Here is a 23,261-nt window from a genome sequence, read left to right as displayed (position 1 = left end):
TAAAATATGTGTTTTTAAAGTCAGACATTTTTGGCAAGGGAAAAAGGCGTTTGTGTTTGTATCACACGTCACCCTAACGTGCAGGTTTTTCTAGAATATTTGAATGTCACATTCCCTGGAAGACGGATCACTGGGCTGAGGTTTGGTTTTCATTCCAGTGTGACAGTACGTGCTGGGGCCTGACCGATGTTCACCTCGTACCAGGGACCGACAAATGTTATGTAAAGTTCACAGGCAATCCCTCCGTGCCGCTAGCCAAACAAGCTTCCCCTCAGTGTGGCTCTTAGGTGGAGGTCTTTTTTTAAAGGTCATCTATCCATGTGTCCCCTCTTCTTCATGTCTCTTCTACATCAACATGTGTCCCCTCTGTGGAAAGAGACTCTGATCCATTTCTATAAAAACCTGTCTGAAAATGAGCTGATCAGATTTTGGCCACTTGATGATGTCATAACGATGTTTCGTCTTGTGTAACCATTAGCCAATCAGCAACCAAGGTAAACCCCCCCCCCCCCCCCCCCCCCTTATCACCTGAATCTCCTCCTAGAACACCATTAGCCGCGTTCACACCGGAGTACTTTTCCCACTTTAGTTCCGATATAGTTCCGAAATGTCGCGTTCACACCAAAAAGAGCTGGAACTAAAATTAGTTCATGAGAGAGTTCAGGGACTCTCATGCGGCTCTCTTGTGAGAAAAGAGCTATATTTCTGATTGGCTGGGCGGATTGCAAACCACGCCCCGTAAAACTAAAACCAATTCTGTTTTGAAGCCACCATTTTATTAGCATTATTAGCATTAGCATTAGCCCAGCGCAGAAACGCAGAGAGACTAACTTATGGCAACACAAAATAAAACATGGGAGCGGTGGAGATGAGGAGGTGTCGGCGTTCTGGCGATTTACTCGGCTCAAAAAGCCGGCTCTTTTAAGTGAACGACGGGAGCCGGCTCGCGCCCGCGAACGAGCCGGTTTTTCTTTTTTTTTGGCGGAGGGATCTAGATCGGCATGAAGGCACATTATGCAATGTGCAATGTGCACATTATCCCGCTTATTACAAGGCCACATTCTCAACAAAGTAACGACATGGCTCCCAATATTAATTGAAATGCTTTTATGGATTTAGAAAATGATTTTATTGATTTAAAAAATAGTTGTATGTATTTATTTAAATTGACATGCATCCGCTAAGAAAAATAGTCCGTTGTTACTGTTTGAACTAGCGTAGCAACGGCAGGAACTGCTTCGATAGTGTTTTTGAGGAGCTTTTTTATTACAGATTTGAAAACATCTTTGCTTGCTTTAAAAGTAGCACAATTCATGATGTCTTGGAAAGTATCTAGATATCCCTGCACTAATGCCAAAGTAACTGCACACTGAATATGTGTCGCAGGTTTGATGTCTATGTCTGGACCGCTGCGTGAAAAGGAGGGTTTCTGCCCCGTTACTTCTCTTCTTACTTCTATAAGAATAAAACACGCAGGACGGAGATCTCTTTTTCTCCCCGTCTTCTGACAGCCCAGCAGCTGATCTCAGAGCACGCTCCCCTCTCCTGCAGGGGGGCGTGGTCAGCTGTAGCTCACAGAATCAGCCCCCTGCAAAAACAGCGCGGGAAAGAGCAAATAGAGCGAAATGAGGCATGGCTAAAATGCAGGATCTACTGCTACTACTACTCAAAGGATGTATTGAATAATTTAAGTGATATGTGTAAACATATACATCATTCATTAGTCAAAACAGGGCGAAATTTGATTTAATTAAAAGGTATAATAATATTTGGTAAACTGAAGAGCCGTTTGGGAGCCGAAAGAGCCGGCTCTTCTTGGTGAGCCTAGCCAAATGATCCGGCTCACCAAGAAGAGCCGGAATTCCCATCACTACTTCAGTAGAGCTACTGAAGCCAGTCCCCAACAACCGGGGACTTCCGGCCGGGGATTTTGGACGGCAGTATACGCCGTGAAGTTGTTTGCGGTAAACCCAAAGCAGAAGAAGAAGAAGTGACGTCAGCGGCTTCATTTGCCTAATCCACCCCCAGGGACTTATTCCGGTCTGAACGCGATCTGTACTTAGTTCATCAGAACTAAAGAGTTCTGATGAACTAAGTTCTCATGAACCTTTGTGGGAAAAGTACTGCGGTGTGAATGCGCCTATTGAGTTCTTTTTAACCAAATATCTTAGGGGATTATGGGTAATGCTGCAATGATCTGTCTGGTGCTTCAGCCAATCAGAGACAGGCTCTGGATATATCTGAGACCTGTGATATATTGATTAAAGACAGTATAATAGGAGACCTTTTAACATCCTCTATCACAAAGAGTTATTAGAAGCTTAATCAATTAATGTTTTTCTGTCAGATTTAGTGTTTCGGTCACATTTACTCACAGTTTTGTCATCAAAAAGAGACCCTATTATGCTTTTGCGGGGGTTCCCTTAGCCTGTGGTTGCTTTAGTTTTGCAAAGACTCAAATCCCTGTGTTCCCTCCAGAGGATGTGTCCCCTTTAATGTGAGTACTCAGACCGTGGATGTCTTGTTTGTCACTGTCTGGTGTCCAGATGTCCTTTCCTCAGGGGACTCTTTTTGCGCCACTTTGGACATAAATCTAAACAGGAAGGCAGACGATTGGTCGCCCTCTCTGTGCCTCTGGGACACAAAGCCACATTAGAGACTGTTTGTCTGAGAGTGCACTCCCAGCATGGGAAATACCAAGGAATTCTACATTTGGTCAGCTATCCAGATCACTTGACATCTAGTTTGTGTGGTATCTTGTACATGTATTAATATGATGGCTCTTTTCCCAAGTATTTTGCTTTTGCAGGCATTTTATTGAGAAAGTAAATTTTCAGTTTCTAACAAAAACACAACGTCTCCTAATGACAAACTACCCATGTTGCTCATTGTGAAAGAATCCAACCCAGGAAATGTAAATCAACCTGTGGCTGTCTCCGCTGCCATCAATCTGTCACACACTCCATTACATGTTTTGAAACCCACATGTTTTGAAACCCTTCTTCTCCCTTTGTTTGTTTCACCATCAGATACTTTTCTAACCACTACATTTCGACGTTTCCCCCAGGTGCTGGTAACCCTCGGTGCAAAGTGGCCATCGTGATGTGCAGGAGCGCCTCTCAGGATGTGAGCAGCAGGTCAGAGAGACAGACTTGATCTCATTTCATGTTATGGACTACAGGCAGGGTTGAGCCCATAAGGAGCGTCTGAGCTCCTATGAAAGCAGTGAAATCATACATCTGTGGGGGTCGCTAATGCATTACCAACAACCATTATTTTAATCACATAATGCAATTTACAATGTAATGAGTATTATTTACGTCAATGAGGTAAATAGGCTAAAAGAAAAACACGTTTTCCAAAAGAACTACGCATCGTATTCTCTCTTGAATGACAATATGCCTGCACTTCACCTCCGAGGTTCAAATATCACGCGTTATTTACGCTATTACTTGACTGTGATTGATATATTTATCTCCGCCCCTAATGTTAGTAAAGCTCAGATTATAACTCCAACCCTGACTACAGGTATTATTATTCCAAAATGTTGTAAGCAGTTTTCTCTGATATAACGAGCCTTATTTCCACATAAAACACTGTCGGTTTTTTAAATTTTTCGACTAAGTATATTTCGTTTGTGGGGGAAACTTCTGAAGCATTAGGAGTCAGGACTCAGAGAGACACGAGGAGAGCTGGAGCTCTGATGGAGTCAGGACTCAGAGAGACACGAGGAGAGCTGGAGCTCTGATGGAGTCAGGACTCAGAGAGACACGAGGAGAGCTGGAGCTCTGATGGAGTCAGGACTCAGAGACACAAGGAGAGCTGGAGCTCTGATGGAGTCAGGACTCAGAGAGACACGAGGAGAGCTGGAGCTCTGATGGAGTCAGGACTCAGAGAGACACGAGGAGAGCTGGAGCTCTGATGGAGTCAGGACTCAGAGACACAAGGAGAGCTGGAGCTCTGATGGAGTCAGGACTCGGAGAGACACAAGGAGAGCTGGAGCTCTGATGGAGTCAGGACTCAGAGAGACACGAGGAGAGCTGGAGCTCTGATGGAGTCAGGACTCAGAGAGACACGAGGAGAGCTGGAGCTCTGATGGAGTCAGGACTCAGAGACACAAGGAGAGCTGGAGCTCTGATGGAGTCAGGACTCAGAGAGACACGAGGAGAGCTGGAGCTCTGATGGAGTCAGGACTCAGAGACACGAGGAGAGCTGGAGCTCTGATGGAGTCAGGACTCAGAGAGACACGAGGAGAGCTGGAGCTTTGATGGAGTCAGGACTCAGAGAGACACGAGGAGAGCTGGAGCTCTGATGGAGTCAGGACTCAGAGAGACACGAGGAGAGCTGGAGCTCTGATGGAGTCAGGACTCAGAGAGACACGAGGAGAGCTGGAGCTCTGATGGAGTCAGGACTCAGAGAGACACGAGGAGAGCTGGAGCTCTGATGGAGTCAGGACTCAGAGAGACACGAGGAGAGCTGGAGCTTTGATGGAGTCAGGACTCAGAGAGACACGAGGAGAGCTGGAGCTCTGATGGAGTCAGGACTCAGAGAGACACGAGGAGAGCTGGAGCTCTGATGGAGTCAGGACTCAGAGAGACACGAGGAGAGCTGGAGCTCTGATGGAGTCAGGACTCAGAGACACGAGGAGAGCTGGAGCTCTGATGGAGTCAGGACTCAGAGAGACAGGAGGAGAGCTGGAGCTTTGATGGAGTCAGGACTCGGAGAGACACGAGGAGAGCTGGAGCTCTGATGGAGTCAGGACTCGGAGAGACACGAGGAGAGCTGGAGCTCTGATGGAGTCAGGACTCAGAGACACGAGGAGAGCTGGAGCTTTGATGGAGTCAGGACTCAGAGAGACACGAGGAGAGCTGGAGCTCTGATGGAGTCAGGACTCAGAGAGACACGAGGAGAGCTGGAGCTCTGATGGAGTCAGGACTCGGAGAGACACGAGGAGAGCTGGAGCTCTGATGGAGTCAGGACTCAGAGACACGAGGAGAGCTGGAGCTTTGATGGAGTCAGGACTCAGAGAGACACGAGGAGAGCTGGAGCTCTGATGGAGTCAGGACTCAGAGAGACACGAGGAGAGCTGGAGCTCTGATGGAGTCAGGACTCAGAGAGACACGAGGAGAGCTGGAGCTCTGATGGAGTCAGGACTCAGAGAGACACGAGGAGAGCTGGAGCTTTGATGGAGTCAGGACTCAGAGAGACACGAGGAGAGCTGGAGCTCTGATATCAAACACTGACGGTTTATTTGGAGCTTCGGCCGGAGAATTCACAAGACATGTCACGGGTCACGGTCTGACCACACGGTAGAGATGCCACAATCAATTCTGAAGAGCCCTCCTGTAGCTCCAGGTTTGAACTAGCTCAGAGTGTAATAATCAACATTCTTCAATAGATAGACTAAACAGCTGAGGACACTGAATCACAGTTGTTGTCTCTTATGGCTCGGGGTCATCTCCACCCCGAGAAGGATGTGTTCCAGGTGTCCCACAACAACAACTATCTCTGACCGAGAGATACCCGGTCACAAACTGGTAACAAAAGCAACTTGCTAGGGCAGCCCCTCCTTAAGGAGATAGCGGCTGCTCAAGGCCGGTCAGCTGCGTCAGAGGGCGAAGGAGGAGAGGACATGCAGGGTGAATTATTCCTCAACAATGTTGTTTCTGTCCTTTTTATCAACTTGCCTTATGTCGACATAAAACACTCTCGTTTTTTTGCATTTTTGGATTTAGTAAACTATGTCGTTATGCCTTATAAACAGTTTCCAATCCTCTGCTCTCAGTGTTCGATTACACTTTTCTTTACAGAGTATTTTCTTCTTCTGTGCCACTATAATAATAGAAAACAACTTTGGTTACTTGCATTGTCGTCGTCCTCCTCGTCTTTCTGCCTGGAGGTTTGGATCACATGACAGTCAAATGTTTCAACTTAATCTTGTTGACACTTGTTTAATCCGTTAAATCACTTCACAGTTAGAAACATTGAAGTTGTACATGGGAAAGCACCACGCCCGACATCTGTAATGCACAATGTCAGTGTGTATCCAGGCACACACCCAACCTTGTTTGCAAAAAGTTAGTCACAATGGTTACTGTTGAGTCATAGATCTAAAATAGATTCTCTCTCTTTTTGATCCATTTCTATAAAAACCTTTCTGAAAATGAGTTGATCAGATTTTGGCCACTTTGTGATGTCATAACAATGTGTTGTCTTGTGTAACCATTAGCCAATCAGCAACCAAGGTAACCACCCCCCCCCCTTATCACCTGAATCTCCTCCTAGAGCACCATTGTTCTTTTTAACCAAATGTCTCTCAGAGGGGCGTGGGGAGGGGCTCCTTATTTTCATCTAAAGTAACAGACAGTGGCCGTTTCTCAATCGCGAGGATGCTTCCTTGGTAGCACATGTCTTCCGAGTCACTTGCTAGGCTGTTCCACTCTTCGTTTTCCAAATGCCAGGAAGGATTATTGCCTAGTTTCTGAACAGCCTAGCAAGTGTGCAGGTGTGCGTCATACGAGAGGCCCCGCCTTACATTTTCCGCCACAGATTTGGGGAAATGGGTCTGCGCGCAAAGCATTGTGGGGATTTTAAGGATGCGAAGTCTACCCATGCGCAGCCTCGAAATTACCCCCAAACCAAGGACGCGGCCTCGGAGGAATTCCAAGTATGCTGGAGATTGGAACAATCCTTCGGCGGCACTTTATGACGTAGCATCCTTGAAATATTAGCTTGGAAGCCAGTTTCCTCGAGATCGAGAAACGGCCAGAGAATCAGCACTTTGGAAACAGGGCTGAAACAGAGGGGATTATGGGTAATGCTGCAATGATCTTTTTGGTGTTTCAGCCAATCAGAGACATGCTCTGTATATATCTGAGACCTGTGATATATTGATGAAACACAGTATAATAGGGGACCTTTAAAGCCGTGTTGTGATGTTGTTCCTCAGGCATGGGCAGCACAGCATGATCCTGGTCCCCATGGAAACACCGGGGGTAAAGCTCGTCAGACCGCTCACTGTGTTTGGACAGGATGGTAGGAAAAGTGCTTGTGATATTGTAATTCCTTGCTTTCCTGAGCGAATGAACAACATCTGTCCCTCTGTGCTCAGATGCCATCCACGGTGGCCACTTCGAAGTGCACTTTGAAAACGTGCGAGTCCCCGCCTCGAACATCATTCTGGGTAAGAGACTCGCTGCGAGTTTCCACTCATCTCACTGCTCTTCAGAAGCCACTTCACCTATAAAGCCACAGCAGTAGTGTGTGTGAGGTCTCTAGGCCACCTGGGCTGAGTCATGGTAACTCTTCCTTTTAATGGCACACTGTAATTCTTATAGTTGATAGGTACAATCCTTTAGGACTTAGGGTTAGAGTTTATTCTAAAACACGATACTTTGACTTTATACAACTTATAATATAATTCTTTCAAGTTTCTCATCAAGATATACTGACATTCTTTAAGAAATGTTCGACATGCTGCACAACTTTTTTGCGGCAGGCTATATGTCGTTTTTTCTCATATTTCCGACATACTATACTGTTTTGTTTTCTGTTGTGAAAACACTGAATCCAACATGAGAGTAACATGATAACAAAGGTATCAACTGTATCTGTGAACATGACAGGATGTGTGATGACCTAGAAGAGCATCAGGACTGTTTGAGGCATATGATAGCTATGTGATTAACATGATGATTCAGCCTCTATGGAGAGAGACATGTGACAAGCATGCTCATTTCTGACGTGGAGCTAATCTGAAGTAAACATTGAATACTGCTTTCTATTCCTCCATCTTGTGACTGTGGAACTCCCTCTCTTGGATATCAGCATGTGAAGGACACTGTTCAGGAACTACTTGATGCTCTGTATGTGATGATATTTCTCTAACATTTTTCAGGCGAGGGCCGGGGCTTTGAGATCGCTCAGGGTCGCCTGGGTCCAGGTCGGCTGCACCACTGCATGAGAGCCGTCGGAGCGGCAGAGTTCGCTCTGGAGCTGCTCTGCAGACGAGCTGCCTCCAGGGAAACATTCGGAAAGAAACTGTACCAACATGTAAGTGAACATCTAACCCTCTTTAACTCGAGGGCTGTTGGCAGGGGCGGACTGGCCATTGGGAATACCGGGAGTTTCCCCGGTGTGTGGGCCGGTGCTGTGCGTGGGCCGGTGCTGTGTGTGGGCTGGTGCTGTGCGTGGGCCGGTGCTGTGCGTGGGCCGGTGCTGTGTGTGGGCCGGAGGGCAAAAAATAAATATTTTTCTTTTTGCCTAAATCCTACCGGCCCACATTTGTAAGTGTTTCGGCCCAGCCCAATCGGTTTACAGTTCTGTTTTATATGGGTGTTGAAGAAGAAGAAGAATTGGGAGGGATGAAACCCTCTGTAATGGTCTCACATGCAGAGCACACACAGTGAAATGTGTTCTCTGCTTTTAACCCATCCTAGTACCAGGAGTCTAGTACTAGGAGCAGTGGGCAGCTATCGTACAGCGCCCGGGGAGCAATGGGAGTGAGGGGGGAAGGGGGGTGTCCGGTGCCTTGCTCAAGGGCACCATGGCAGGGCAGGAGGTGAGCTGGGACCTCTCCAAGTAGAAGTCCACACTCCAAATGTAGGTCTGGTCGGGGACTTGAACCGGCGACCCTACGGCTCCCAGTCCAAGCCCCTACTGACTGCCATAGATTTAGTCCCTAATGTTGCTCTCAAAGTGCACCAGATTGATGCATTTAACTTCAACATTTAAAATAAAATCTTCCCGGGGGAGCTTGCCCCCGGACCCCCCTAGAGGAGGTGAGGTCCACCACCTGCACACACCCCCTGTTAAATTGTCTCACCCACATTGAGGATGCTTCCTACGCCCATATTTTTTTTCCATGTCTCAAGTCAGGCAAATTGGGTCCAAATGTTTTTGCATCTGATCTGTTAACATTCAAATCACTAAATATATGCTGTAACTATTTTGCTCTAGGCGACTCAAGGGCTCAGGTGATGTGATTACTTTATGAATAATGCTCCAAAATAACATTACATGCAGGGTTTTTTGTTAAGTAACATACTTTCGTCGCCGGCCGGCCGAAACATGCCGCGCATTAAGTGGGCCTGTCTGTCAATTAATCCCCGCGTCACTTTTCCCCCCAGTCCGCCCCTGGCTGTTGGTGTAGTGCAGGCCAGGGGTGTCCAAACCTTTTTCACCGAGGGCCACATATAGAAAAATATACGAAGGGCTGGGCCGCTCACTAGAGGTATATTGCCTCATTAGTTATAAGTTAGAGAAATCAATCAAATGTAGATAAATGAAAAAACCACACAGCTCTCCGTAGGGTTTCATTTATTTAGTTAGCAGCTCATTCCTTAAAACAGAAGCTTCAGATTGCTGATAAGAAGAGGACATATGAAGGGTGTTGCTATGTGAGGGTGTTTTTGGGCTTTTGCTCTTATCAACTTATATTTGTTCGAACATGTTTCCAACTTCAAGTGACTGAATTTATTTGAGAATTGGGCTTCTTAACTCATGAATACTGTGTCATATATTTGAACATATATATTTAAGAAGCACAATATAAGACAAGCAGAAGTTGATTATACTTAAGTCATTATACTTTTTGAATTTGCTGAGTGAGGGCGGGCCGCATTTGGTCCCCGGGCCGTAGTTTGGACCCCCCTGCTGTAGTGTAAGCCAGGGTGAGTTTATTATACAGCAGCTTTCAATACGAGGCAATTCAAAATGCTTCACAAAAAGCATTAAGAAAAAGTGTAGCGGGAACACACTATGACATGACATTTAATATCACTCTTAAATGCTTGACCTTTACTTAATTCAAATATGTGAGCACTTGGGTTTTTGATTGTGTTGGACTGTTGGAGTGACCTCAGATAACTACTCTGCAGCTATGTACAACTGACCATAAAAGCCTTCCATCTTGAAAGGTTTGAGATATGACCTGCTAGTGACACCTAGTGGACTTATTTAAAGATGCAGCTTGAGTTAATGTGCTCCCTTTTCTGTGTTGTTTAGGAAGTGGTGTCTCACTGGATCGCAGAGTGCCGTCTGATGATAGACCAGACCCGCCTGCTGACGCTGCACGCTGCTCAGGCTCTGGACTCGCTGGGCGGCCGGGCGGCTCGCAGACAGGTGGGACTCTCAATAATCTGAGAGACAATCAGTGTGCTGTATTTACACCTTTTCATTAGTACGAACTGGATGAGAACATTCAACATAGTATATGATGTCGTTTCTGTCATTTTGATCAACGTACGCCTTATTTCTACATAATAATAATAATAATAATAATGGATTACATTTTTTATTTAGAGCACTTTTACAATTACATATTATAGACATGTAAATGTCAATACTGTGGACATTACCCACAGGAGCAAATGCGGGTAGAGTGTTTTGCCCAAGGACACTTTGTCCTGACGCAGTGGCAGCCGAGGCGGGTTTCGAACTGGAGTTCACCAACGCCCCTTGATCTGATGATCAACGCTCTAACCACTGCCCCTCTCATATAACATTAACAAGCCTTATTTCAACATAAAACACTTTCCTTTTTTCCACATAGTTTATTATGACATACACCTAGTTTCTAGTCAGTAATACCGTGCCTATTTTCAACAAAAAATACCATGTTTTTTTTTTGCATTTTTGACGTATAACAGGGGACCCTTATATTTTTCAACATGCTATTTTATGACTTTTCTGTCATACGCCTGGTTTCTACACACTATACCGTGACTTATTTCCACCATGTTTTTGTTTTGCACTTTTCCGACAAGACTTACTATTTTTGAAATAAGGCAGGGTATAGTGTGTAGAAACCAGGCGTAGTATCTGTCGTTTAAAATAACCGAGAAGTCATATGGCATGTTGAAATGACATAGTTTAGCATGTATACCTCATGTGTGTAAATACTTAGTAATAAAACAGATTGATATAATTGGGTCACAGACAGACTTCCCATAAGCTCTTACATTCTGCTCCTCTCCCCAGATTGCTATGATCAAGGTGTCAGCAGCCAGGATGGCCTGCCACGTGTTGGACTGTGCCATCCAGGTGCATGGAGGCGCGGGTGTTTCCGGAGACTTCCCTCTCGCACAGATGTAAGCTATCTCCCCTGCTCACATGCTCAAATATGCAATACCTATTTTCCTTCCTGATGTTACCTTTCATCTCTAAGGTATGCATACGTGCGGACGCTGCGCATTGCTGACGGACCGGACGAGGTGCACCTGTCCTCCATCGCTCATCTGGAGCTGAGGGATCAGCTGAAGAAGGCCAAGCTGTGAAGTATTAACATGTGGCTGCAACAAGAGTGATTAATTACCCTACACCAATAACTCACGATTAGTTGTGTAGCTCTTGTGGTGTGTGGAGAAAATACAAGGTGTCTTCTATTATTCTGATGGGCATGATACGGTCTGTGACCTCCTGCCTCTTCGTAGATGGCAGGGCATAATTCATGTTGTTGATACCAACGGGAGCACACACCATTTACGACCCTGTTTGGTACCTCCTGACTTTAGAATCAGAAACATGTTCAATGCCAGGTAGGTTCGCACATACTAGGAATTTGACTTGATGTCATGGTGCATACATAAAAAACAAGAAATCTAATATATAACAATCTTTTACACCGTAATAAAATAGTTAAATAGCAATTTACATGGAAATAGAATGCTATGAAATAATTTTAGCATATGAACTATGAAATCAGAATATGTGCAGAAAGGAGTATGTGTGAGGAGTTGTGTGAATTAATGTAATGCATAGTCTATGATGTGTCAGCGGGGGGGGGCTGGGCCTTGTTTAAGAGGCTGGTAGCGGAGGGGAAGACTATATAAGCTTGATGTCCTGCTCCCTTGAGCAGCATACCTCATGTGTGTGAGTTGAACCTCCTTGTATGTGACTTACCTCTGCTCCTTCTTGCCAGAATAAATGAGTACCTGACTTGATTCTCAACCCGGTGTCGAGTGATATTTTCCTAACATAATTGGTCCTTCGAGCCGGATCCAAGACCCCCCACCTTGTTTCATTTCCAAAGAAGCCATTTGGTAAATAGGGGCCAGGTTTCGCTTGAGAGGAGAGACGGATCCATAGAACCACCGACACGGGATTTAAAAAAGAAACTAATTTATTAGGAATCCTTTTTATTGTGAACTACAAAAACAGAAAATGACAGCATGACTTCTTGTCATCACATGGATAAATTCCATCGGGAGGTGATTTGGGGGGGGGGGGGAAATCAGGACACAAAAGCACATTATTTTTTTTGTACAATATAAAACAATGGCCCCATCCATTCATACACCAGATGGAAACCCATGCAGCAAATCCAGTCAATCTTTTATACAACACGGCTGGTTTGGAGACGTCAGTGTTTGCTTTTCTTCGCTTTTTTGTGGGACCGGTGAGGGGACCTAGATTTGGAGCGGGACTTCTTGGTGGATTTTTTGGGCGTCTTTGAGCGCGACCGTCTGGATCGCTTGGGTGTGCGAGGTGAGGGAGATCTAGAGGGACCAACAGGACGTAGAATTAGAGTTCAACCAAACACTGCGTTAACAACAAGCCGTCTATGAGTCTTACCTCTTTGTGGACTTCTTGATGCTGGATCGTGGCGAGTCTTTATGGGTGGACCGGGACGACGTGTCTTTAGAGTACGAGCGCTCGGAGCGTTCAGATCTTTCCGATCGTTCTGAACGGGGAGAAGCTGATCGACCTCGTCTGCTGTTCCGCGTCGGACTGGGCGAACCACTGTGGCGACGCTTCCTGTCAACCAGAGAGAAAGTGTTAGGAAGGAAACCTTATGGGGAAATAACTTCACTTCTAAAAGTAATGATAAACCTGAGAGTTGGATGGAGAAGAGTCTGAATCAATACAGATGTTTTTTATTTTAAAGTAAATTCAGATTGAACACAGTAAAAACATGTAAATTAACATGTAAATAAAAAGATAGAAGCTTTAGGAATCCAAACTATAATATATAATAAGTAAGCTGTATCAAGATTGATGTGAAATTTGACCTTTTTAGAGAAGTTAAAAAAAAAAAAACACTTCTGGGGACATTTGGGTGGATTTTCCATATCTCTGGCCCCCTCGGTCGATTTTGATGATTGACATCTCTTTTTAAACGTTAGAGCCAATAGAATCGAGGGGAAGTTCCTAAAATCCATCTAAACATTACCCATTGGTGAATGAGTGATGCCTAGCCAGAATGCCCAAAACAGGAAGCTGTCATACACTCTAGTAGCTATCGTAGCCAGAGGTTGCGTTAGACTTTTTTGTTGCCCGTCATAATCCATTAATACCCGTCGGGTCTGTAACAACGAGCTGACGAGGGGAGGGGAGGGGGGGGGGGGGGGGGAGAGAGCAAGCTCGTGAACTATTAGCGCCGGTGTTATGCCGTGTTGTGCATGCACCTCGCGGACATTTCAATGATAAGTACGGTTTGGAACCGATATTATTTCCTTTTTGGAGGGCATGCATAACACGGCATACCACCGGAGCCTCGCTGCGGGGAAACTTTGGCGCTGTTCCGAGTTTGATCTAATTCGTCAAAATGACGGACTGCTTTCTGATTTTTCCGTCATTGTTGACATTGAACACAACTTTTGATCAGAAACAGCAAATGGTAAGACGTTTTTAGCCGATTTGGTCCCGTAAAGCTCAGTGATGATACTTATATGTCTGGAATCTGTGGAATCTCAGCTTGCTAATTGATATCTTGTTTGTGCAGCTACGTTAAGTAATAAGGGTATTTTACCTTGAGTTCTGTGCTAAGTGCGTTAGCATGTTTTCGCTCAGGGCTAATTCAGACCCTTGTGTTTCGTTTAGCTACAGATTGTTAATAGTGTCTGAAAGCTGAGTTTCTTCCCGTTAAGTGGGTATGACACATTCATAGTTAGTTAAATGTTAAGAAGCCCTCAGACGCTGCTTCACTGGTTAAAGGAGGGATAAACACCACAGTTTGATTCAGGCCCTGTTGTCTTTAAAGGAAGTGTCTGTCTCTTTAAATATACCCAATAAAGAAAGCCATAAAAGTCATCTCACCTCTCTTTCCTGGTGGGCGTGTCCTCCTTCTCCTTCTCCTTCTTTAACTCTTTCAACCGGGCCTCCGCTTTCTCCTTCTCTTTCCTCTCCCGCTCTTTCTCCCGTTCGAGTTTCTCCTTTTCCTTTTCCTACACGAACACAAAGAACGGCCGTAGTTTCAGAACTCAGACTCTCGTATTGGAGTGAACACCCGGAGGTTAGAGCCGTACCTTTTGTAGTAGCTTGTCCCTGTAGTGCTCCACCTGCTCCTGAAGACTCTGCCCCGTCTTCTTGGGTCTTTTCCCGGACTCCAGCTCATCTTGGAACTTCATGACTTTAACCTGAGTGATGAAGACAATGAAGATATTTACGTCGTGTCATACGTCGTCTAAACACTTGACATGACGGCGCTAAATAAAGTACCTCTATCTCTCTGAGCTTGGTGCGTTTCTCCTCGTTCATTTCAGACATCTTGGCTTTCACATCAGAGTCGTCCCTGGAGGGGTTGAAGTAGGTCCCGTTGTCCTCTGAGCGGGGGCTCCTGTCCTCGTAATCACTGTCATGATCGTTCCTGCAGAGGTGGAAACAGTTCATGAATAAGATTAAAATGTGTACTTCTGATTTCCAATAATACTCAAAACGTAGCAAGACTCACTTTTTGGATTCTTCTGGCTGCTCAAACACCTCCCATTTTGAAGTTGTCACAGCTAGGAGCAAAGAAAGACAGGATATTAAAACACAGTATGCACACATCAGAACAAGAGACATCAGGTATGAACGAGAGTCAAGTTGTTCAAACGAGTAGTCTCACCTTGAGCTTCTAACTCGGCTTCATCCACCGCTTCCCATTTTGACGGTGCTACCTTGAAAGTTGCCTCCTTTGATGGATCCACTGTGAAAAAGAAAACACAACGTATTGAGTCACTGAGCGAGAGCTGCATCCAGTCGAACATCTGGATCATTCAAACACACACCATTAGGATGGAGCACATTCGGTTGCTTCATTAAGGTGTGGGAGACGTATCATTCATCATTTAATTAAAGAGCTCTGCTGCTGCTTGTAATTCTTATTTTTCTCTGATGTTGGGCAACCCGTCCCCAGTTCTTTGTTGGTAGTGGGTTACCCGTGGTCTTTTTGTTATGTCCACGATGCTGTCGACTGGCAGCTTTAGGCTATTCTCAGGAATTGTCCCTTTCCTTTTATTACTTTTTGCTCAGATGTTTTCATGTAGACCGCTGGGAAAAACATGTTCAAATAGTCATTCATACCCAGCTTTTTCCCCCCTCTTGGACGCCATGGAAAAGTTTCGGGTTCCTACTTACTGTATATTGCAGGAGCTCCAACAAGCCGTGTAGGACAGAGAGTGAATACACATACTATACAGAGATGCTGTTTGAGAAACCAATGTGAGTTTGGAACATTGAACAATGTAAATCTATTCTAGTCGACCTCAACAATGGAATTATGATCAGTAGAGATGGCCGTGACATGGGACCTTTAAAGATGCAGTTCCAACGTTCTCCACAAGATGGAGTATACACTTGATCAGGTGCAGGTGTTTTGTGTCTGCAGAAGCCGTGTTAATATGAGCTGTGTGTTAAAACTGTTTGTATGTGGCGTGCATACATCGGTATCTGAATGGTAACAGAAAGGCCATACGGACAACAGAATAAATGGATCGATGGATTGAAAGATATGCACTCGTATGGACATTGTTTTGTCATCTGGAACACGCGTCTGAACTTAGTTCTCCCGCTCCCCTCAGTGGCTTATGTATGGATAAGGTTAAAAAGCCACGACAGTATCTAAAAGGAAACATTCAAAATAAAGTATTAAATAAAATACTCACAAGGTATCCCATCGATGTCTTCCTCCATGGGTTTTATGGGGACCCCGTCCAGGTCGTCCAGCGGCGCTCCGTCGATCGGAGCTCCGTCGATGTGTCCGCCGTCGATCGGGATGCCGTCCACGTCCTCCATCAGACCCACATCGGCATACTCTCCTATGGGAGCGCCGTCGATGTCCTCTGCCGGCTCAGCCTGGGACAAACCGGGTTAGGGGTTAAATAAATAATAATGATGCTACTTGCTTTTTACATTTGTAGGTGTTTTTGGTAACATTATGAAAATGTTATGTCGACCAGACCGTTTGCTCAATGAGTGTTTACCTCCACGATGAGGACAGGGACTTCCTTCTCCACGGCTGCGATGTTAACCAGACCGAGGAAGATGTTCTGCAGCTTGATGAGGAAGGGGTCGGGGTACACGGCCCAGTCCTCCCAGGCGCGGAAACACGCCATGACGCGTTGCTGCACACACGGAAAAGAACAGACCAGGAGAGTTAGCGTCGTGTGTGAGAGACCATCTGTAAATGGTGGCGTGTAGACGTTGTGTGGTTTTGTACCTTGAAGTTCTCGCTCTGGAGGTGACCCTGAATGGCTTTGTACGTCGCGTTGAGGTCTGCAAATATCTGGGAGAGCTTTGCCTCAAAACTGTTGAAGATAAATATGAATTTAAAGCAGATGACTCAGGTATTCCAATCTTGTAATAAAGCACAAAAAGGTGATTTGACGTACTACTTCCTGTAGTAAGACGCGTTGGAGACTTTGGCCGAGGAGTTGTACAGCACATCAGACACTAGATATAACCGTGCGATCTGAAACGTGAGGAGAACAATATGAGTTATTATTTTTACATCATGATTTTAACCACAGTATTTCACATGAACAGACGCCTCTTGCCTTCTTGGGTAGAGGGGTTTTGAGGATGGAGAGAGACTCCGTGACGCACTCCACGATCTCCTCAGCTGCTTCTGCGTGGCTCAGACAAAACAACATGGCCTCCGCGATGTCTCCCCTCCTGGGACTCATCCCTCGCAGCATCTCCTCCAGTTTGTCCCTCTCACTGCAGAGAGGAAAGGAAAGCGTAAACAGACAGACGCGTAAAACCCAATCGGCAAACTCTGGGGAACAGCCGGGACGCCAATACGGGAGTGCAACCGACTGCAGTTCATACACGGGCCACTAGGGACTGACTGCAGAAAGGAGCAAGGTCCATAGACCCCCATGTTAACATGCCGAACTAAAATAAACATGTTTCTACCCATGGATGCAATAAATATTATTATCCATATAGTTAGATTCCACCTTCATGATTATGAACCTGTGAGTGAATTGTTTTCTAACACGACCCTTTTATTTATATTAGGTCTTAAAGTGTTTGCATAAATTAGGGCGTGGTCACTTTGATGGACATGTTCATGCCTCACTGTCAGCTAACAGCAACTTGTCCACTCTGCTAGGCTACAACCATAGAGGCTACAACGTTATTAATCATAGTACTGTACTTGACCCTTTAGCTTTAGCCGTGTTCGTGGTGATTGTGCCTTTTAAGGAATATTGTTAAAAAATACCAGACAATTAAAATGTCGTGCTGTGCGCTTGAATGTACTAACAGAACTCTCAAGAAGTCTAAAATGATAATATTATACATTTTAATCCCGTTCGCAGGTGTTTGTGTGCTTGGTAGCTTAGCTTGTTACTTATTAGCCAGCTAAGGACGTAACCCTTTATACTATATACATTTTAGTTTATGATTCAGCCTTGGGTAAGACTTTTACAGTCTGGCTATGACGCCCATAATGCTAAACGGGAGCAAATGTTAAGAGGGGACCCAATTATCCCAGTGGTGGCCGCCGGAGCTAACGGAGCCGCAGGGGGCTAGCTCCGGGACGCCGGCTGGAGACTCCGCCTACAAAGGGCTTCTCGGCAACTCTGCAGAATCCTATGGGTGACGTCACGGACACTACGTCCGTTTAAATATACAGTCTATGGTAAAACCCCATTTTAAATAACAGCGTAAGGAAATGGTCTTACTCTTCTTTCAAACAGCCTTTCTTGCCGGCCTCCTCCTCTACCTCCTCTTCCTCCCCGTCATCATACGGACCGTGAAGGTACGGGTTCAGAGGAGGCGGGTGCCACAAGGAGCCGTTCTTAAACATCCTAAAGTCCTCTGTTTTCCATTTGACTGGCGCTTCACCCTGAGCAGGGAATAATGAGCAGTTAGTGACAAGATACCACCTCCTGAGACACTTCACTTAATACTGAGTTCAAAGCTATTGATATAGAAATCTCACCTGTAGTATGGTGTAGATCTTCCACCGGTAGTATACATGTGCTGGGCTTTGGTTCTCAAATAGAAACCTGGAAAGGAAACAAACGTCAGAAAAAACTACTAAAATTATCAAATGTAGCAGTTAGAGAGAGGGGGAAGCCCCTCCCTTTCCTCCATGAAAAAGTATGTATTGAAGTCGATGGAGAGAGAAAGATTATCTCTTGATCCCGTTTGAATTGTGCCACGAATTACACATATGATGTTTGTCAATTTAAAAGATAGTTTTGCAAGTCAATTTTTTTTAAATGTGTCTTAAACTGTGAAGTAACACTTTGTGTGAAACCGCTCAATGAACTACATCTCCCATCTCGCTCCACACACCCAGACGGCCGTCACGTTGGAACATTTCACTTCTTTCTTTCAAAACGAGGCGGAAAGTATTAAAAGAGGTGAAAATCACTCAAAGTCTGGGCATGTTGAGAGCTGTGCATACACACAAGGGGAGTTAGTCGGTTCCTAAGAGCCAGCATGCGGGACCAGGACTCTGGGATTTGTAGTCTTTCTAGTTGCGTATTTTTCATAGTCTTATATTTCAACAGTTTTTCGACAAACTGTGACTTTTTTGACATGGAAATGATTTTTTAAGATTGACAAACATCATATGTGTAACTAGTGGCACAATTCAAACGGGATGGAGAGATAATCTTTCTCTCTCCATTGACTTCAATACATTATTCTTCAGAAATACGGTCCCATGGGGCGGAAGTAGATGGGCGGGACTTCTCCTCTCTACGGGGACTGTGCACGATGGCTTACCTGTACATGGGGTTGTTGATTTCTCTGTTCATGATCATGGCTTCAAACATTGGGCCTTCACGCACCACAAACTCGATCATTCGGTGGATGAGAGAGAGCAAATTCCTACAAGAAAAACACAGTTAAAGCACACGGATTCAGACTGGCCTGCCTCTTGAACACTACAGAAGGGCCTGTCTGTGTAACTTTAATGTGTGCGAGGTGGACGGACACTCAGGAACAGAAGACTCTAAGCAGAAACAATGCTTTATTGATTACATTTAGCACGGTGTAACTGCAGATATTACACGCAGTAGGCTGTAATTGGGGTTAAGAACACTAATATATATGAAGTTATAATTGATTGTGTGAAGCCTTATCTTAGTTTAAACAACTGTCAAAAGGTGTCACGTGACCACGCACAAATTAAATGCAACTGTGACTGAGCCTATGTATGAATCAAAAGTGCATAAATGCTGCAAATCAAAACTTAAAATCACAACTAAAGTAAAACTATCATTTCAATTAACAATATGTGCATCAAATCTAACATGTTGATGTGTATGTGTTTTTAAGAGCTACAGTGCAACAGCTGTTAAAGTACATTGCACTGCCTGGACCCTTTTCTTTAATAACATCTTTTAAAATGTGCGACAGGTGAACTTGGGAAAGTAGGAGAGAGATGTTGATGAGACACTGCATGAACTGAGAAAGACGGTTCATGCAGTGCCTTTCAATTCCCACTAGTGTCCTGACTAACGTGAAGTGAGGAAGAACCAAAGCAGTGCAGGACTGTTGGCATAAATATCTTAAAAATGAGATCTGCTAACGGCCAATCAGATCGCTTTGTGACCCTTTTTGGGAGATACATGGTGCAGGCTGCAATTAACAATTAACCTAAAGTGGCCAACAAGACAAAAGGATGTCTTCCATTTGACAACACAGATCACATTTACTTGTATTGGAGCCGATCATACCAATGGCGGGGGGGTTGTAAAATTCAGTATACTTTCCCAATCCATCCCATGATGCTTTTCAGGTCCCTCGCTGCTGCAGACAGTTCAACTTGTGCTGCTCACCAAGGCCAATGTCAAAGGTCATATAGAGACTAATAGTGGTGGGTTTTGGATTTGAATGGCAGAGGGGGAGGGGCCAGATTTACTGAGCTCCCAAATAAAGACAGAGGCCAAAGGGGGGAGGCGGCGGGAGGGAGCAATGGCCCGAGAGCAGGGTGTCATCACTACAGGTCTACGGTCAGCTGACTATGTGTCACTAATGTTAAAAAACAACAACACGATGGGGAAGTATGGAGAAAGGTCATGAGGATGCAGCTCCTTTACAAAGCACTAGGATGATGTTTTACTAAATGTTTAAAAAGCAGAGGTGGGAGAAGTACTCATGTCTTGTAATAGAGTAAAAGTAGAAGTACTCATGTCTTAATAATAAGTTATATTTATATAGCGCTTTTCTGGAACTCAAAGATGCTTAGCTTACTTCTCTTGTACTTGAGTAAAGTAGAAGTACTCAGATCTTGTACTTGAGTTAAAGTAGAAGTACTCTGATCTTGTACTTGAGTAAAAGTAGAAGTACTCAGATCTTGTACTTGAGTAAAAGTAGAAGTACTCAGATCTTGTACTTGAGTTAAAGTAGAAGTACTCTGATATTTGACTTGAGTTAAAGTAGAAGTACTCAGATCTTGTACTTGAGTTAAAGTAGAAGTACTCTGATATTGTACTTGAGTAAAAGTAGAAGTACTCAGATCTTGTTCTTGAGTAAAAGTAGAAGTATTCAGATCTTGTACTTGAGTTAAAGTAGAAGTACTCAGATATTGTACTTGTGTAAAAGTAGAAGTACTCAGATATTTTACTTGTGTAAAAGTAGAAGTACTCAGGTCTTGTACTTGAGTTAAAGTAGAAGTACTCAGATATTGTACTTGAGTTAAAGTAGAAGTACTCTGATATTTGACTTGAGTTAAAGTAGAAGTACTCAGATCTTGTACTTGAGTTAAAGTAGAAGTATTCAGATATTGTACTTGTGTAAAAGTAGAAGTACTCAGATCTTGTTCTTGAGTAAAAGTAGAAGTACTCAGGTCTTGTACTTGAGTAAAAGTAGAAGTATTCAGATCTTGTACTTGAGTTAAAGTAGAAGTACTCAGATCTTGTTCTTGAGTAAAAGTAGAAGTATTCAGATCTTGTACTTCAGTAAAAGTAGAAGTACTCAGATCTTGTACTTGAGTTAAAGTATAAGTACTCAGACCTTTTACTTGAGTAAGAGTAGAAGTACACAGAACTTGTACTAGAGTAAAAGTAGAAGTACTCAGACCTTGTACTTGAGTTAAAGTAGAAGTACTCTGATCTTGTACTTGAGTAAAAGTAGAAGTACTCAGATCTTGTACTTGAGTAAAAGTAGAAGTACTCAGATCTTGTACTTGAGTTAAAGTAGAAGTACTCTGATATTTGACTTGAGTTAAAGTAGAAGTACTCAGATCTTGTACTTGAGTTAAAGTAGAAGTACTCAGATATTGTACTTGAGTAAAAGTAGAAGTACTCAGATCTTGTACTTGAGTTAAAGAAGAAGTACTCAGATCTTGTACTTGAGTAAAAGTAGAAGTATTCAGATATTGTACTTGTGTAAAAGTAGAAGTACTCAGATCTTGTTCTTGAGTAAAAGTAGAAGTATTCAGATCTTGTACTTGAGTTAAAGTAGAAGTACTCAGATATTGTACTTGTGTAAAAGTAGAAGTACTCAGATATTGTACTTGTGTAAAAGTAGAAGTACTCAGATATTGTACTTGTGTAAAAGTAGAAGTACTCAGGTCTTGTACTTGAGTAAAAGTAGAAGTACCAGAGTTAGGGCTCCTCGATTATGGCAACAATCATTATCTCGATTATTTGGGTCAATAATTGATATCACGATTATTAAAAACGAATATCCATTTAGTTTGAAAACCCATTTATTGAAAAACTAATTTGAACAGTATGTGTTAAACAGTTGATTACCCTGAACTTTAAGTATCATTCAACTGAAAAACCAATAAAATAAAATAAATAATCTTTTTATTTCTTGCGATTAAAATACGATTAACTGAGCACCCCTAACCAGAGTGTAGGAATACTCTGTTTCAGTAAAAGTCCTGCATTCAAAATGTTCCTCAAGTAAAAGTAGAAAAGTATTCTCATCAAAATATAGTGAAAGACAGTAAAAGTAGTCATTGTGCAGATTGGTCCATTTCAGAATAATATATATGATATGTTTTATAATGATTGATCATTAAAGTGTTCTCAAAGCTGCTAAAGGTGCAGCTAGTTTGAATGACTTTGTATACTGCAGGGTAGCTGGTGGATTTACTCCAGGTGGAACTAAAGTCTGATTTAACACTTGATTATATTTCACATCATTCATCCACATCTGTGAAGTAACTAAAGGGTTTTAATACATGTAGGGGACAAAGTCTCATAAAGTGGAAATCCTCGAGCAAAGTACCTCAAAATGGTCCTTAAGCCTCTGAGTAAATGTAGTCAGGTCCCACCTCTGTTCAAAATGAAATATGAGCGATGAGAGTTGGTGTTATTCTATCCACTAATGAAAATGACATTAACTCCAGCCATTGCTCACCCTCACGGCCCGGCCCCCTGAAGCATGTGAGGATCAACAGATCAAGCTTTAGCTTCTTATGGGATGGTTTTTTTGTTTTCTAAGTTTGTACACCAATTTAAAAAAAAGAAAAACATGTACCTTTCTGTTGGGATAACCACTTTGACTATGGCTTGCGACAGAGTCTGTATATGAAGTCACATCAGATAATAAACATAGAATGTGAGTATTGTTAAAAAGGCAACAGGTGAAAAATATAAAAAATGCATTTAAAGTGCAAACAGACAACAACTGCTTTCCTTCACTGCTGTCAGTGTTTGACTTCATTTCAATCATCTAATCATCTCCACACGCTAACATTTCATTACTCCCACACGTTCATATATGGGTCAATGTCGTGGCACCGGTTTTCTTTCCAAGCGTCAAAAATAATCTGAACTATATTATTTATAAGTAGCAGCTTTCATTTTTATGTAAACACAATATTCATATTTTCTTTTGTTAATCAAAGTGTCTAAAATATATTGTGGTGCAACTGACGGTCTTGAATTCTGTTTCAAAAACTAAGAGGCGAGAAGCCCCTCCCTTTCCGGGGAGCTCCATGGGACCTTATTTCTGAAAAAGTTTGTATTGAAGTCAATGGAGAGAGAAAGATTATCTTTCCATCCCATTTGAATTGTGCCACGAATTACACATATGATGTTTGTCCATTTAAATGATCATTTTGCAAGTCACAATTTTTT

At 43.6% G+C, this 23,261-nt stretch overlaps 2 protein-coding genes across 4 annotated transcripts in view; one reads left to right on the top strand and one right to left on the bottom strand.

Moving 5' to 3' along the window:
- The window catches only part of acad11 (acyl-CoA dehydrogenase family, member 11), a 33,695-nt gene extending 21,746 nt beyond the window's left edge, over positions 1 to 11,949 (top strand). Inside the window, exons 14-20 of the mRNA XM_079661460.1 lie at positions 3,068 to 3,137; positions 6,950 to 7,035; positions 7,112 to 7,183; positions 7,898 to 8,052; positions 10,006 to 10,122; positions 10,981 to 11,090; positions 11,168 to 11,949. Coding sequence (XP_079517586.1) covers positions 3,068 to 3,137; positions 6,950 to 7,035; positions 7,112 to 7,183; positions 7,898 to 8,052; positions 10,006 to 10,122; positions 10,981 to 11,090; positions 11,168 to 11,276 — 719 coding nt within the window. The 3' untranslated portion in view covers positions 11,277 to 11,949. The remainder of the gene's footprint in view (positions 1 to 3,067; positions 3,138 to 6,949; positions 7,036 to 7,111; positions 7,184 to 7,897; positions 8,053 to 10,005; positions 10,123 to 10,980; positions 11,091 to 11,167) is intronic.
- A 154-nt stretch (positions 11,950 to 12,103) lies between these two features.
- Positions 12,104 to 23,261, bottom strand: part of u2surp (U2 snRNP-associated SURP domain containing) — a 22,098-nt gene continuing 10,940 nt past the window's right edge. For 2 of the 3 annotated variants that reach the window (XM_079661457.1, XM_079661458.1), the window contains 16 exons: positions 22,660 to 22,703; positions 18,946 to 19,050; positions 18,152 to 18,218; positions 17,892 to 18,055; positions 16,758 to 16,920; positions 16,593 to 16,672; positions 16,421 to 16,508; positions 16,185 to 16,325; positions 15,867 to 16,056; positions 14,828 to 14,908; positions 14,672 to 14,723; positions 14,440 to 14,587; positions 14,247 to 14,357; positions 14,038 to 14,165; positions 12,574 to 12,756; positions 12,104 to 12,497 (listed from right to left, as the gene is read on the bottom strand). In XM_079661457.1, the coding sequence (XP_079517583.1) occupies positions 12,362 to 12,497; positions 12,574 to 12,756; positions 14,038 to 14,165; positions 14,247 to 14,357; positions 14,440 to 14,587; positions 14,672 to 14,723; positions 14,828 to 14,908; positions 15,867 to 16,056; positions 16,185 to 16,325; positions 16,421 to 16,508; positions 16,593 to 16,672; positions 16,758 to 16,920; positions 17,892 to 18,055; positions 18,152 to 18,218; positions 18,946 to 19,050; positions 22,660 to 22,703 (1,881 nt within the window). In that variant the 3' untranslated portion in view covers positions 12,104 to 12,361. The remainder of the gene's footprint in view (positions 12,498 to 12,573; positions 12,757 to 14,037; positions 14,166 to 14,246; positions 14,358 to 14,439; positions 14,588 to 14,671; positions 14,724 to 14,827; positions 14,909 to 15,866; positions 16,057 to 16,184; positions 16,326 to 16,420; positions 16,509 to 16,592; positions 16,673 to 16,757; positions 16,921 to 17,891; positions 18,056 to 18,151; positions 18,219 to 18,945; positions 19,051 to 22,659; positions 22,704 to 23,261) is intronic. The other variant, XM_079661459.1, reaches the window with a different exon arrangement.

The sequence above is a fragment of the Notothenia rossii genome (assembly GCF_949606895.1).
Source record: "Notothenia rossii genome assembly, chromosome: 12".
Taxonomy (NCBI): domain Eukaryota; kingdom Metazoa; phylum Chordata; class Actinopteri; order Perciformes; family Nototheniidae; genus Notothenia; species Notothenia rossii.
The sequence above is the reverse complement of the archived record's forward strand: the minus strand, read 5'-3'. Positions and strand labels throughout refer to the sequence as shown.